The sequence below is a fragment of the Grampus griseus genome, assembly GCF_964374135.1.
Source record: "Grampus griseus genome assembly, chromosome: 8".
NCBI classification, from domain to species: Eukaryota; Metazoa; Chordata; class Mammalia; order Artiodactyla; family Delphinidae; genus Grampus; species Grampus griseus.
Window position 1 is genome coordinate 29,445,665 of NC_139002.1, and position 16,402 is coordinate 29,462,066.

At 38.2% G+C, this 16,402-nt stretch overlaps 2 protein-coding genes across 3 annotated transcripts in view; one reads left to right on the top strand and one right to left on the bottom strand.

The window, feature by feature from the left end:
* The window catches only part of PDGFD (platelet derived growth factor D), a 237,211-nt gene that overhangs the window by 127,061 nt on the left and 93,748 nt on the right, over nucleotides 1-16,402 (top strand). The window lies entirely within an intron of this gene.
* DDI1 (DNA damage inducible 1 homolog 1) lies at nucleotides 844-2,128 on the bottom strand (the record flags this gene model as incomplete). The annotated part of the gene is made up of 1 exon (XM_082659193.1): nucleotides 844-2,128. The coding sequence occupies exon 1, from the start codon at nucleotides 2,041-2,043 to the stop codon at nucleotides 844-846; it is 1,200 nt and encodes a 399-aa protein (XP_082515319.1). The 5' UTR covers nucleotides 2,044-2,128.

A 16,402-nucleotide genomic window follows, 5' to 3' on the forward strand; every position in this document is an offset into this window, starting at 1 on the left:
TTAGGGGACCTAGACCACTGTCTGTCCCCACCTTCCACTCCTACCGCAGTACAACCATGAGGCTCCCAATCTTCATGTTCCCAAGAAGCATGATAATTAAAAAAAAAAGTCTATTTGATTGCCTTTGTTTTACAATCAGAGTTTCTTTGAATGCAGAAGAAAGAGGAAATTATTTTAGGACATCCTAGGAGAAAAATCCACTATCTCAAATATGGCAGAAACAGCCTTTAGGAATGGATTTCAGTGAGCATGACTCCACAGGAGTCCAGGGGAAGGAAAGATGTAAAACATGAGGAAATTGGCCCTAATGCTGCCCCAAACAGACATTTATAAATATTAATCAACTCAAGAGTACAATTGACCAACCATTTCTAGTACCTTTCCTAAAGAAAACAAAGTCTGTGAAAATAAATGTATTTCTCTGAATATAAACACTTGTTAGTGCTGATTTAAAATAATTTTGTATAGGTGCATTGTAGCAGCTGCAGCAATGGCTTTTTCCAGGGAATTCTGCAAAATAGCAACAGTTTTGGACAAGCCATCCTATAGTTTCATAGGGCAGTGTCTCTAAAGAGGCTGGTTTTCCTTTTATGTATTATCTGGAAATCAGTTGGAGCCTCCAGAGCCTTCTTAGGATAAGGTTCAGTGATTTTTGGATAAGAGAAATGGAGGGGCCAAGATCAAGTAATCACAATTTACGTAGTGACAGCTCTGAGAACTTAGTCCCAAGGCCAGGTTTAGTGGTTACTGATGTTTTTAATGATTACATTGCCAATGAGCTCATGTCTTATAATTTCCTGAGACCTGAGACTCCCTCAGGTGATGGCATATTTATAGCCTGTTTCAATGCTTTTTTCGTCCTGAATCCATGACTGAATGTTTAATAGTATCTGCTATTTCCTTGTCTGAAGACTCGTCTTGCCCAGTTTCACTTACCAACTTAGCACATGGAGGTAACTCTCCCTCAGGAAGAAAGTAAGTCTGTGTGCCAGTTGTGCCAATCACCAGCACGTTTTTCTTCAGGTCAATGGAACATTGATGTCTCTTGAGCATATCTAGCCCTAGAAGCATATCCATGGGCTGCTCTTCAAGTATAGAGAAAGAGCATTGTAAGAAATCACCTTCGATTTGAATCTGAGCTAGGTGAACTCGGCCAATAATTCTCTGCGTGCCCACACCTTTAGCAATCCCAGCCCATCGTCGGTCCACCAGCCGTATGATATTACATCTCTTTGCACAAGCTTGGCTCATAATGGTCATTTGGGCACCTGAGTCAACAAAAGCCTTCAAAGGATGTCCATTCACTTTGCAGTTGATGTAGAGCATGGCCACTTGTCCAAAACTCTCTGGAACCTCTTCCATCGCTATATTCATGTTCTCCTCAATGTTCTGCTGCTGGATCTCTTCCTCTATTTTGGCCTGAGCTTCCAAATCAAACGGGTCGGCAGAATAGAGGCTAAGTATCTCTTGCTCTCTCAGGGACCTTTCCCTTTGCTGCTCCATCAGGACCTGAGAAAAGGTCTCCAGGTTTCTACTGAGCAGGGCTTTGGCCAAGGCAGGATTGCATTCCTCCAGCAGGGACAGATCATGGGGGTTGGAAAGCACCATGTTTCGGATCAGGGTGGGGCTGTCCAGCCCTTGAGCAGAGGTCATCTTCTTTCCAGAGTCCAGGCCGCGGGACTGCTGGGCCGACTGTGCCCGCTGGTGCTGGTGGTGCTGCCGGGAGCTGGATGTCCCAGGCACGGCTGTCCCGGTGAAATCGCTCTGAGGCAGGCTGGATGTCTGGCCCAGAGGCCGGGGCCCCACGTTCTCCTTCTGGAGTAAAACGACCATGTCGCCGTCTTTGAGGCCATAGGAGCCCAACGAACAGTGGTCGTAGGCAAGGAGTCGCTCCATGTAGACAATCTGGATCTCCTCGGCGGGGATGCCAGACTCAAGCTCACAGAGGACACGGAAGTTGTGGAGCTCAAAGTCAGGGCTGACCTGGAGGGAGAAGGTGGCCTCGGAGAGGTCCCTCCGCACACAGTAGACAGTGAGCAGCATGGCATGGGCCCGGGAAGGCCAGCTGGGCAGAGGGTATCGGGTTGCTCACTGGCTGAATGGAGCTGGTCTCTGTAGATGGCTCAGCTGCACCTCACGACTCGGTGTCTTGTTTAGGTTCATTCACCTCTCAAGGAGGTGCAGCCACTCACCAGTCTGGGTGGCCGCTCGCCAGCCTTAGTGCCTGCTGCTTGGCCTCGTGGAACCTTGAGGGGACACGTGTGTTCTGAAGCCCATTTGTATGTGTGCTGCTTGGAACTTAGAATGCCTGTTCCCATAGAAAAAAAGTCACTGGAGTCCATTTGGTTCCAAGGCTAGCCCTTCAAAACCTATTTAACCCATGGTCTGAAAAAGATTGTTTCAGCTTTTCCTAAACAACATATTAAAATTTTGTTCTTTGGGAATTGTATTCTATGTACTTTTACTTATCCCCCAAACAGTGAGTGCTTGTTTCCTACATGGGAAGTATCAGGCTATGTGCTTGGTATAAAAAAAAGATACATCAGACTTGGTGCGTTCCCTTGAGGGTCTCACATTCTAGGGATAGATTGATGGTAAATGGGTAAATCACAATACCGGAGGTAAGTACTTTACAGACGTGTTCAGCATGCTGAGGGATGTCTTTAGAGAGAGGAGACAAGTGGATGTTGAAGGATGAGCATTTCCCACGTGGAAAGTGGTGAGAGTCACTCGAGACAAAAAGAATTGTATGTATAAAGCAAGAATTCATTACAAGGCCTGTTATTTCCAGAGAAATGTGAGACATTAAACGTCTTAATAGGATAAATCTGTACATGAATTCGAATGGCAGGACATGAAGCTGGAAAAAATTCATTGGAGCCAAGTTATAAGGAGTCACATATGGGCCCAAGGAGTTTAAATATTATCAATAAGCAAGAATCCTCCCCTCCCCACCCTTCCCCCCCAGAGGGAGAGAAAAAAGAGAAAAGAAAGGAAATGGAAGAGATTTGAAGCAGGTCTTTGCGATGTTTATTTGTTTTATTTAATTGATTTAAGGAAGAGGTTTCTCACAACAAATGGAAGACATACGTTTTGGCAGGAGGGTCAGGTAGAGGCTTTCTCAGTGGCTCAAAGAGGGGGCTCTTGCTAGAATACGAAAATGTAAGAGGCAGTGGAGAATTAAAGTGTTTCATAAGTAGAATGGACAGGATATGTTTACCCATTGGATCTGGGGAGCAGAATTGTATGGAAAACACAGAGGGTCTCTAAAATAGGAGACTGGTTAGGAATAGGCCATTACCTTGAATGGATGAGTGAGAGGAACCTTGAGGAGACCAATCTGACATCTATTCTGTAGTAAAATGCATGGGGAATGCCACACTGGAGGCCAGATTTGCCTCACTCCCTGACCCTAGGGCACAGCCCTGCCCCATACCAGAGTGGAGGCACAAAGGCAAGGGTAATGTGGTGCCTCAGGGCAAAAGGAAATCGTCTAGAAAATCCTTGAGTGCCAGTTCTTTTTCTTTAGATTTCACAATGTGTTTTGCCCTTTAAAGAGGTCATGCTTTCCTAGCTTGGTCTTCCCAAGTATATTTTCTTATGAACCAAAAGGTAGTCAATATCCTCTGCCTCATCCCCTCTCCTTGTTTCAAGTCTTGTCAGAAGACCTGCACTATTACTTAGAGAAAGATGTTGCATCAGTCTAAAGAACTGGGGCGGGGGGAGGTGTCCCTGTTTCTCATGTGTTTGTCTCAGGTGGAGGACTATATTTCACTCATTGCTCTAATTATCCTAAGGTTTCATACTCATATTCATTTATGTTTGGAATGTTGACTGAATGCCTACTGTGTGTGAAGCATGTGCAAAGCTTCAGGGATGCACATGATAATGTTAAATACAGGCTGTGTTCTTAAAGGAGCGCAGTCTAAAATAGAGGACACACACACACACACACACACACAAATTGGGGGTTTAAAAAAGTACCATAGAATCTGGCAGAATGTGGGAGAAATTAATAATATATGCAGAACAAATGCAGAATATGGAGAGGGCTGTTGGGCAGGGAAGGCTTCCTGAAAGAGTTGGACTTAGAAAGATGACAAGTCAGTCATGTAGGGGTGGGCTGGGGTGGAGGAAAAGGCTGAGAAGAAGACTGCCTGACTTAGAGCCTTTAACATGAAAGGCAGCACTTCATGATAAGGAGGATTTTATAAAAATTTAGGGGAAAAAAAACTAGCATCATAATATTCTTGTAGAAAATTATGAATTATTTACAACTATCTTTCACTATTTATAGAGATGGATGGCCCTTTGGCCCAACAATATTAAGTTAATAAATTTCTTCTGTGGTTCTTAGTGTCCTCATCAGAGATCAGTAGTGGTTTCCTCTGAGTTTGGGAACAACTATAAGGTGAGACATGTTCATATGCAAATTACTCTGCTAAGGAGCAGATGAGAAGTTGGTAGGGCTTACGTTCCACGTTCCTTTCCCCCTACCCCAACCAGCTTCAGACAATGTTGCTTAAAATCTTAATAAGTTAAGGAGATAATACTAGGGTTTTTGTCTTTTTAAGCAGTGAATAAAATTATTTTTGTAGAATAAGATTTTTTTTTGGCAAAGCAGGTATTCAGGATTCACATCAAAAGCAGCCAGCAACTTTTTTCATGTTACCATTGCCTTCATACTGAACATAATTAAGTTTTATGCAGTATGTTTTATTATCTTGTTGTAATTCTTTACTTTTGGTGGCATTTTTCATTTATGTGCCTTTTACTATTTTACCCTTTACTGAGAACACACAGTGGAAAGCAAAGAGACTCAAGGTCTGGCCAATGAACTGTCATCATTCCATAGATCACAGGATGTCAGGATTGGCAGGGAGCCTTCGGATTCTGTGGTCCAGTCAACCATCTAGATCTTAAACCTCTGTTGCAATTTGCAACAGAGGTTTAAGCCTGGAATCTGAAAAGATAAATACAGCCTCCTGGGGCTGTTTAGTACTTAATTTTGTATATTCTTTGATTTTTTTTCATTTTACTCAGTATTATTGGTGATTCAAATACCATATGTGTAATTCTCTTACCTCAAAATTTTAATTAAAAACCTCTTTTAATTATGTAATAAATGGGGGATCATTGGGAGTATATAAAGATACTCCTAAATGTAAAACGTTCTTATACCTTAAATCCTTATTGTACAGACCACTTGGAAATGGGAGGTTTGAATAATCTAGGGGTACTAATCTGGGTAACTGAAGGTTATTGCAACTTTTCTTTAGGAGTTTTTGTGAAGTATATACTCTTACTTTTCTTCCTTGGTAAGTACAATATAGGAACATAATTGAATCTTTCTTTGATAAGTGAGACACCTGCAAGGTCTCAGGGCTATCACTCAGAAAATCAATTCTCATTGTATAGCCTAAATACCCATAAAATAGAAAAGATGACACTTATTTCATACTGGCCAAGTAAATAACCCCCAAATTATTTTTATTTTTATTTTTGCGGTACGCAGGCCTCTCACTGTTGTGGCCTCTCCCGTTCCGGAGCAACAGGCTCCGGACGCGCAGGCTCAGCGGCCATGGCTCACGGGCCCAGGCGCTCCGCGACATGTGGGATCTTCCCGGACCGGGGCACGAACCCGTGTCCCCTGCATCGGCAGACGGACTGTCAACCATTGCGCCACCAGGGAAGCCCCAAAATTATTTTTTGAAGTAAATTCACAGTAATACCTTTTATAACTTGCTTCTTTATAAAAACTTAATGCAGCAAAAATCCAGGTAATTAATGGTTCCACTTAGTACAGTGAGCTGATGTTTAAAGTACCATCTCTTGCTTTACAGAGCAAAACAAATGTCCTTTATCTGAAAAAATAATATAGCTACATGAATGTCATTATGTAGTGTATACAATAATTAAACCACATTAAGCAAATATATTAGCTTGCTGTATTTTGACTCTTTCCTTTAAATACATGCCTGGTGTTACTTTAAAAATATAGTGTAATTGAGACCTATTAAAACAGTTAAATCATCACTTGAGATTTTCAATGCCATTTAGGGAAAGATACAGAATTTTTAAAGCTGTATTCATAGGCTGAACAACTAAGTTTCCCACTGTATTCATAGGTTAAACAACTAACTTTCCCGCTGTTTTTCTGTTTGCAATACAATACATTGTGCCAGAACTGCCACTAATGAATAACATTTATTTCTTCAGGTAGTTAATCATTTAGTAGACACGTTAAAATGCTCTGATGGAAGTTTAAGCTTTTTATTAGTTTGTTTGGAGGTTTCCCCTATTAAAAAAGTTTAGTATTGCCCATTTTTGAAGCTTAAAGACCATGATAAGTCCTCTTAAATACATAAATAGATACGTAATTGAAGAAACTCATGAGACCTGAGAAATTAGTCTGCTGGGAACTCAGCTAGTGTTTTTTCTTTATTGTAAGAAACTAAAGAATATGAACAGAAGACCCACACATGCCTGCACACGTGTGCACACACACACACATGCGTGGAGAGAAAGAGCAAGCACACACTCAGGATATGTTTTCAATTACTTTGAGAATGCAATGAAGATGATGTCACCTTTCAGCGGGAGTATTTTTATCGTGCCTTTGTTTATTACTTTATTTTATAGATTATCATTTTAACAACATCATAAAAAGAGATGCATTTTAAGGTATACACTGCATATTGAAAGTAATATAATCTCTTGATAACTTTTAGTGTTTCAATATATATATATACTTTCCATGTCTAAATATACATGTATGTGTATTTTCATTTTAAAGAAAGTTTGCTACTATGATTTTGTACTTTGTCTTAAGAATATAAAATGTCTTAAGAATATAAAAGAATATAAGAATATAAAAAATATTCTGATCTATGGGATGCCCACCTTGTTTATTGAAGGTTTAAAGATTACTTATAATTTGTGAGGGAAACATTTATAGATTAAATAAATTTAGTGTAACAAATTAAAAGCAGGATAAAAACAATTTATAACTTTGTGGGTTGATAATTACTTTTCTTAACTTTCAGTGTACCTTAGAAAAGGAATGTATTTATTTTCCTATTCCTGCTGTGAGAGTAGCCATATAACACAAAATAGTAGCAGAAATGATAATAGGGCCTTATGTTTTGAATTCAGCTGTGACTGAGGAAAATTATTCAAACCACTTTTTATCGTTTACTCGTTTATAGTAACTTGTAATGAGCTCATCTCAAAAACACTGTCACGATAGTTTAGAAATGCCAGTGGGATCTATTTATAAGTTCAAATACACTTTAATAGTTCTATCAATAATTTACTTGTGGATTCTATACTTTTCTGCTTTGTCCTTCCTGTATACTTAGTCCTAGTGAGAAACCAGTGGAAGTATCTTGGCTTGGTCCAATTAGTTATAAAAAAATATGTATTTGGAAAGTTATAGATTTGTTTAACTAGTTCAGTTTTCTGCCACTTGGAGATTAGCTCAGAAACATGTTAATAATTTCTCGTAGTAAATATTTAATGACCACTTCCTATGAGCAAATCAGTGGACTAGTAGGGGCTTTGAGGACAGAAAGATGAATAGGAGTCACTTTCCTCCAAAGAACAAGATATCTACTAGGCCAGATAAGACTCAAGCGCTTTGAATCATTTTATGTAACAGAAATTAGTAAAAGTCGTGATAGATGTATAAATAAAATGCTGTGCTTAGATAGAGGTTACTTGTTTGGGTGAGGGGTGCAGGGAGTGAGTAGGACTATGCAGAAAGCTCACTGGTGAAAGTGCTACTGAGTTCAACCTGGAAGTATGATTTGGTCACAGCCATAGTTAAATTTTACCCCCTGGGTTTAGAGGAACAATCCTTTCCTTGATGTGTCATGCCATACACTTGACTCCTTTCTCCTCTTACACACATACATTTTACTGTTCATTCTGTTTCCTTGTAGATGCTATTATCAAATGGATGCAGTAGAATAGTAGGGTCGGTACAGGGAAGGAATAATATTCTAGCCTTCTCCCTGAAACCTAGCATTCACACAGGCACCCACACAGACAAACAGAATGAATATCCATGTTTGTTTCTGTACAGAGCCTGGCTGGTTAAGCTAAGAGACAGTCTTTATCAGGAGGAAAAGCCTATGCAGTGCCTGGATTGAAATCTGCATAGGTCTTGTTCTCAGTTCACCTTCATCTGCTTTAGAGTTAGTGAAGATTCCTTCAGGACGTTGGCATTGCCTTGCCTATCAGTCTTAGATTGTTACTGTCTAGTCTGTGGAGATATTTTATTAGAAAATGTGTAGAGGCTGCATCAGGAATTTCCAAATGTCCTTGTAAGTGCTTTCAGTGTGAGTGTATATAATTAGTGAATATAATACTTTGTTTTTTAAAAAGGTGTTGATAACACTACACATATATGGATAATACAGGGCAAAACATTCTGAAAGTAACCAGTTTTTGCATTGTCTACATATATTCACTTCTGACGCATGAGACATCTAACCCCAGGGCACAGAGTAATTAGCACGCCGTCCAAACAGGAAGGGTCTGAAGAGGCCTCCAGCCACCAGCCATGCCACCACAAAAGCCAGTAATGTGACAGGTCACTTCATTTATTGTGACACTTTGGGTCAGATAGAATGGATGTATGTTTCCTCATAGAAGAGAGGTATATTGGAAGGATCTCAAATAAATAAAGAAGCCCATTGTACCACAACAACATGGTCATTTTGATATTTTATGAATTATATGCATGATAGGTGGTGTTTCTACAACTGTCTTATAAAAGACAAAATTTCCAGGTTGTTTATGTAGCTTTCTCTATTCTAAACAGCAGCTGAGTTAATTGATCACCATGGTAATTAGCATGGCTAAAACCCATCTGTCTGTAGAATTTAACTGTATTCTAACCATGAAAATGAGAAAGCCTGATAAACAAAAGCTTCAATTGAAAAAAAAAATAGCAAACAAAAGAGAAATCAACTCACCTATTTTGCTCAGATAAATTAAATTTAGCAGCCTAGATACAAGGAGAATTCTTTCTTAGGCCATCTAAATGATATCAGGTCCAGAGAATTCTCCTTCTTATTATCAGAATGGTTTGGGAGTGTTAATGTCTTCGTGGGCTATCTCTCTATTCTGAGAGACATGAAACTCCCAGGCTTGTCCTTTATTCCATTGTCATTTCCATTCCACTTATGAATATTCTGTTTCACTCAGCTCATAAAATGTGCTTAACTGCTGATATGCTTTTGTTTACTCATATATTGGTAAAATATTTCAGTGCTGCTAATTCATAGAACATGAATAGTCTCTCTTTGGAGGCCTCCAAAGGACACGTACTAATCAGAGAAACCACATACCCTGGCTTTCAAAATAAGAGACCCAATTTCAGATGTTGAAGGGAAAGAAGATAAGATCATTGATTTTTTTTTTTTTCTTTACAAACTATAAATGAAATGGAACAGAAATGTCTTTGGTAACCCTAACAAAACTTATTGAGTTTTGAGTCTTATTTTTCTCTATTTCCTTATTTTTCTACAAAACAACCTAAATTACTATTAATCTTAAACAAAGACATGGTTTGATTTCATGTTCTTACTTCAGTGTGTTTCATCTAGAATGTAGAATTGTGTCATGCCTGTGACTAAGAGACACTAGATCAAATGTTAAGGATAACTCATAAATTACTGCTTCTACAACATAAAATATACTGGCATTAAATTGACATCAAAAAGTGGAGCCCCACTGAAGTCAAGGTTTCTGATGCTAAGATTGTGCTCTCAGACTATGTCTTTAGAGAAAAATTTAAACCAAACAGGATCATCAACTACTGAACTTGCAGTAAGCCAGCCTAAATTAAAAAGCAGTGACAATTTCAGGTAGGAGGTATACTTTGTGTTTGTTGGGATGGATCTGTAGCAAATTTATCTAGCAGTTAGCCTCAGGTCTCTACCTTCTCTTTTGTAGTCCTAGGTAGATCATTCCTTTATGGTATTGAATTCTTCATCTAAAATAGCTAGGACCATCCTAGATAAAAGGTACCTCAATAAGAGAAAAAGAATTTATCTTACAATAAAATAGGCTCTAGGTGAATCACTTCTTACAAAGAAGGCTGCAATTTCTTTCCTTTGAAAATATCAACTCGTTGTGACTCTGTGACCATAAAACATCAACAAAATACAAGCATCTTAAAAAAACTAGTATCAAACATTTAATCAAGTTATATTATTCTATCCTTGTATACAACAACAGTATTCAATATCTGCAGTACTGGAAAAACAGTCACACATACACACACACACACATATACACACACTAGAACTGGGTTGGATACACAGATCAGTAAGACAAAGCCTGTTGTGGCTCTGAAGTGAAAAAAAGGAGGGTTTATGTTCACTGGATTTGTCACATTATCTGAATGCCCTTGGACAAAGCATATATTTCTCTGAGCCTCATTTTCCTCTTATATAAAATAAGGATAATGACAATGATCTCTTTTCCATAAGATTTTGCTGTGGGCTTAATGGATAGATAATTTGAATTTGTCCTGTAAATAGAAAAGCACTCTACCGAAGTTTTTTTTCCCTCGATGAGTAGAAGCAATAATTAACCCAGAAAAGTTAAGAAGAGAGGTTAAAATTTATATATCCTGAAGGTGATATGCAGATTAATTTTTAAGCCCTCATTGACTAGGACTTGGTGCTTTTGTGCTTTTAGAGCTGTCCCTACTCTCTTCAACCTTGCACTCCAGGCTTCTCAGGGTAGTAGCAAGAGTCTGTCACTAATTTGTTTCAAAACCCCAAGAAGTATCCTTCAAAAGTTGAAAATAAATCCATTCAGAGTGTATTATCTCAACAACTTATTCAGTGTCATTTTTAACCATAGCAGTCTGTGAGCTGTTCTTCAGTGTTGTTTTTAACCAAAGGAAGTAGACAACAAGGTTCTGCTTGTAAGGCACTTACAGAATTGTTGAGCAGAAAGAACATAATGAAAAGATAATCCATTCACCATAATTAAAACTGTTGCAAAGTAAGTCAAGTTAGTAGACAACCAAATTGTTGATGTTGATGCCAAAAGTATAAGTATGGTCTTTCCCATAAATTATGGTTTGGAATCATTATTATGGACGGTCATGTGTTAGATGGAACAATGAGAGAGCCTCATTCCACATACCTTCCTCAAAGTCCTTTTTTTTTTTTTTTTTTTAACCAAATCCTCAGAGCAATTTACAGAGCTGAGCAAATCAACACTCAAGAAACTCTTTCTTGAAGTAAAACCTACATACAGAAAAGTGCATGAATCACATACACACAGCTCAAAAAGCTTTTCTAAAAAAGTAAACACATATATGAATCCAGCACCCAGTTTAAGAAAGAGAATTAACATTTGTGGTCACTTCCAGCCTCCACTTAGTCCCAAAAGCGACCACTATCCTGATTTCAAACAACATTGATTCATTTTGCCTGTTTTTGTTTCTTACGTAAATAGACTCATACAGTAAGTACTCTTGTGTTTGGCTTCTTTTACTCAACAATATGCTTGTGACATCTATCTATAGTGTTATATGTAGATGTAACAGAGTCATTTGGACTGGACAGTAGGGGACTCCTCGGGACAATTGGTAACAGCCATCTAGAAGTCCCCTTGAAGAACTGATATTTTGACGGTGGTCATTGATCCTGTAGCCATGGAACAGCAGATGCAGTCTCTCAGAGCAGGACCTTCGAACCTTTGTGATGGTGTACCTCATTAGTTAAAAAGAATCAACAAGAAACTTTGATCACATTCTCAATATGTGTATATTTATAAACTATATGTAGTACTGTATAACATTATAAAATACAAAAAGGATAGATAATTTAAATGGATCAGTTAAATACTACTTTTTGTCTACCCTCACCAATGCATCTGGAGGTGCAAGAACCTTACTTTTGAGACCATCAGAAAAAGCAATTAAGACTCTGTTGCTCTGGATGTATGACCAAGGAGCAGGCTTCCTTTCAGCGTGGCATAGGTTAGGATCAAAACAGGAAGGCAAGTATCTAAAGAAAGCCTGCCCTTAAGAGGTACTGCAGAGAACCATGCATGTAATGGCACTTCATGGGCTAAGAAGACAGTGTCACAGCCACAGCCACTGAGTCAGGAGCAGCTGGAACACAACTCTGCCTGCCCTAGCTTTCCCACCTCTTGTACTGGCTTCAGGGGCAAAAATGCAAAGGACGTTTGAGGGACTCTGTAGAGAGTCCATGTGGGAACTGACAGTCAGATGATGAAGGTGTGCCCAAAAGGAAAGAGGGAGATAAGGAAGGCAGATTCAGAACATCTTTACCTTTGCTGCCCAGTGGCTGGAAATGTTTATCAGTGCTTTAGAAAGATGGTACTGCTGAATAAACAAAGCTGTGATTTTGTTATGCTTATACTTTTGAAGCAGATACTGTTGCTGCCCCAGCTCATCTCCCTGAGCCCAGGCTTGTGTTCCTGTAAATGCTGACAGCTTCCCATTTCCAGAGCTCTTGTGTCTTAGTTTCTGTGTCTCTGGAGGGCTTGCTCAGACCTCCTCAGCTTGGAAGTGCTGGGGCTCTAATGTCTCCAGAAACAACTCTCAAGCAGCAAATGATGGGATTTGGTGGATAAATGCCCCAGCTTCTCCATCTTTCTGTGGGGCAATTCTGAAGTCTGCTCCACACGGTGCCTCAGAGGTGTTGAACTGCAGTGGCCCACAGCAATGCTGTGTTCACTAGGTTTTCTCCCTGCCTTGTCTCAGTTTATCCACTTCTCGCTTATGCATCCTGGAATGCCCTCCCAAATAAAGACTGTCTGCACCCACATCCTTGTCTTAGTGTTAACGTCTGAGGAGAAACAACCATAAATGAATTTGGGCGGGCAGGGGTGGTGGTGGTTACATATTTATCTATTGTGTTGTGTGTGGGTTTTCTTCAGTCATTTCTTCCAGATTCTCAAACAATTCATTTACATTTTACAAAAAGATAAACATGACGGGTTTACACCTCACATCATCTGGTCAAAATCTTGATGCCTGGTTCCAGGTTCAATGTGGGTGTGTAGCTTTCACTAATTCTATCTACTCTGTAACAGTGTTCTCAATTGTTGCTCTAAATTGGCTGATTCCAATTCGAAAGTGCTCTGTCAATTAAGCTCACAGTTTTATGTATTCGGTAATTACAATATATAATAAAATGTAGACAGTTTGACATAAGTCTTAAGGGCATGGACTTTGGATGTACTGAGATTCAATTCCCCCACTTTGACACTTTTAGTTCTGTGCATAAATTTCTTTATGTTTTAAACAAGAGCCTCAGTGTTGATATCCCGTTTTCTTTATGTTTTAAACAAGAGTCTCAGTGTTGATATCCCATTGACTCCTAAGAAGTCCACCTGGCGTTAGTTTGTGGGCTTGTTCTTAAGCATCAATCATGTTATGATACGTGATTAAGGATGTGTTCCATATTCTGCCCACAACTTCTTGAGATCAGTTCTTCAGTAGAGGTTATATAGATTTGACACTTATGTGTGCAAATTGGTAATTTGTATGCACATTTTTTACAGAGGCCTTATGTGTATCTCTCATTGTTTTGACAATATTAGCAAACATTAGAGAGACACAGACTTAAGCATCAGTTATTTGTATGCAATTCATGAGACTTATTGTGGTTCTTTGAAGAAAATTCATATTCTCTGACCAAGTTGTTTTACATTTGAAATATGGTTAGAATAGCAGTGTTATAGGTAATGAATAAACGTCTTGTTTCATTTTTCTTTGTATCATATCATCATGTTCAAATGTATTCTTAAGCATATACTTGGAGATGTTTTGATTTAGCTATTTTATCATCTAAATTTATAGTCCAAGATGAAAACTCCTTCTTGACACTAAATGCCAAATTATGTGCTTTGTGAGATATTTTTGTTCATAAGAGTCACAAAGGGAAGTACCTCTTCACTCAAGTGATTTTTATTCCTCATAGCCTTAGTTAATATTACACTATCACACATATGTTCAAGTTTATAAGAGGTTGTCAAAAGCAAAGATGTTGAAGATACGTTTGGGATCATATTAACATTAGTCAAAGTGTAACAAGTTTGTACACCTTTTTTCCTTAGATTAGCAATGTTTGTATATTAAAATATGTCCAATGTTAGAGACACAAGTTGTGATAATTTCTCTCTGAATATGGCTTTTAGACGTAATAGGGAAATCATTTATAAGAGAATTTCTGCAGTAAATGTGTAAATTGTAATAAGCATTTTGCCAACCTATAAAATTCCCTTTGAGCGTCCATGGTGGCTATAATACTAGTTCGTTGTTGAAAGAGAAATGCTGAGCATGTGTTTCGCAAATCTCCTGATCATGTTTATGTAATCTTTAGTCTATGACTACATAATGTGTTTCAAGGAAAAGATATGTGACATTTCTTAACAGTGGATTGTCTTTACATGATGTTAAGATAAGACATTAGGAGAAATTGTGAAATTTACCAAGAATGGATCAATAGTGTGCTTTTTTATGAAAAAAACAGAACTATTGATACAAGTTAGTGCCATCTTTTTCCCCTTGTACTCAAAATCAACACTTCTTAAATATTGCGCAGTAGGTAGGAGCATTTCTAGAATGATTATATAAGTCTGTCTTAAGTGAGTTGAGTGAGGTGGAAGAAACTTTGCCTTAACTGCAAAAGGATGATTGAATATTTTGAGATCAAGATCTTCCTGAAAAGACAGGATGCTGTTTGAAATGCATTGGAGCAAAGAAGTTTGTAGTTCAGAAAGATGTAAATAAAACACTGCTCAGAAGACATTTTGTTGCTTATCTTGCAGCTGCTGTTTACTCAAGATTCTGGTTATTTAATTATACTTTATTCCAGCAGATATTCAAGGTCATAGTTGCGGCAGATTTTTAATTATATACAGAGCTATACAAAGTGGAACATTTTACCCTGGGGAGCCCCCCAGAATGGCTATAGCCACTTTATTAAGTGAGCTGCTGCAGTTTGCTATGGTTGCTAAATCAAATGTTTGTGTATGTTTCGTTCCTTCGGGCGACAGTTGTTCCATAGTTTTCATTTTTGACTAACTGGAAGCATAAACAAATAAACCTTTGAAGAAATAAAAACAGTTTTTACATTTTTATATAGTTATTACCCAAATAGTATCAAATAGTATACAGGAAACTTTAACAACAGCAAAAATGGCCTGTAAGTTTAGTGTGTGTATACAGACCTAAATTTAATTAATATTTGTTAAGGTTCAGATATATACACTAAATTGTGGCTTAACGCTGTAAAAACAGAAACCAAGATAAAATATTGTTTCACTTTTTTAAAATCTTAAGGTCATATTTTTCTTTCCTCATGGTGTGGTTGGAACCAAGTATTTTGGAAACTGACCTAGGGAATTGGAGGGGTAAAATCCATTCTTAGTGCTACAGAAAGTATATGTTATTATACTATCACATTCTAAATAATAATTTTGAAAGCATTTTCTATAAGCAATCTTGTTTGTCCAGTCTACTCACAGAAGCTATGTAAATTAATGCAGTTGTCTCTCTGAGCTGTTGAGTCCAACTATGAATTTTGGACATGGGATCCATTAAGTTAGAACTTGAAAGGAAAATACAAAGAATAGTAGGAAATCAGTTGAATCTGCTAGTTTAGCATGACTATTTTAAGAAAGCAAACTGAAGACTATAACTTTATATATATCTATTATTAGATTAAAATTCCTCTTCTCTAGTAAATGGTTAAAGTCTTTTATATCTCAGTTCAAAACATTCTTCTTTCATTAACAGATTTCTGGTTTCTGTGTATTACATTCTGTTTTTGTTCCTTGCTACATTCACTTGGGAAGAAAATAAGGAAGAATGGTCCTTCCTTGTATAAGAGCCCTGATGGGGATACTCAGAACTTGTGAAATCAGGAGTTTTTAACATCTGCTGAGTGTGCTACTCATAAACATAGTTATTAATACCTTTTCTACCATGCCTGTAGCCAGGGTGTGAGTGTACCCTTTCCAACACTATTCATCTCAGCAACCCCCCTCCACCTTGACTCTTAAAAGTTTCCTTTTGTATATACATTAAGTAGCTATTTGCAGAATTAGCTGTGTAACAACCATCCCAAAGCTCAGTGGCCTAAAACAAAAATTATTTATTCTCACTCATTTATCTGGGGTCAGATGGAGTTTGACATACGCAGACTAAGCTTGTATGGTGTTACCTCCTACATTCAGGTTGGATCCACATCTGCTCCGTGTGTCTCTCATCCTTGTTAGCCTAATAGGCTACCCAGTACATGTGCTTCTTATGGAAATAGCAGAAGCAGAGGATGGTTGAATAGAAACACAGGATGACTCCTAAGGCTTAGGCTCAGAACTGACACACCAGTACTAT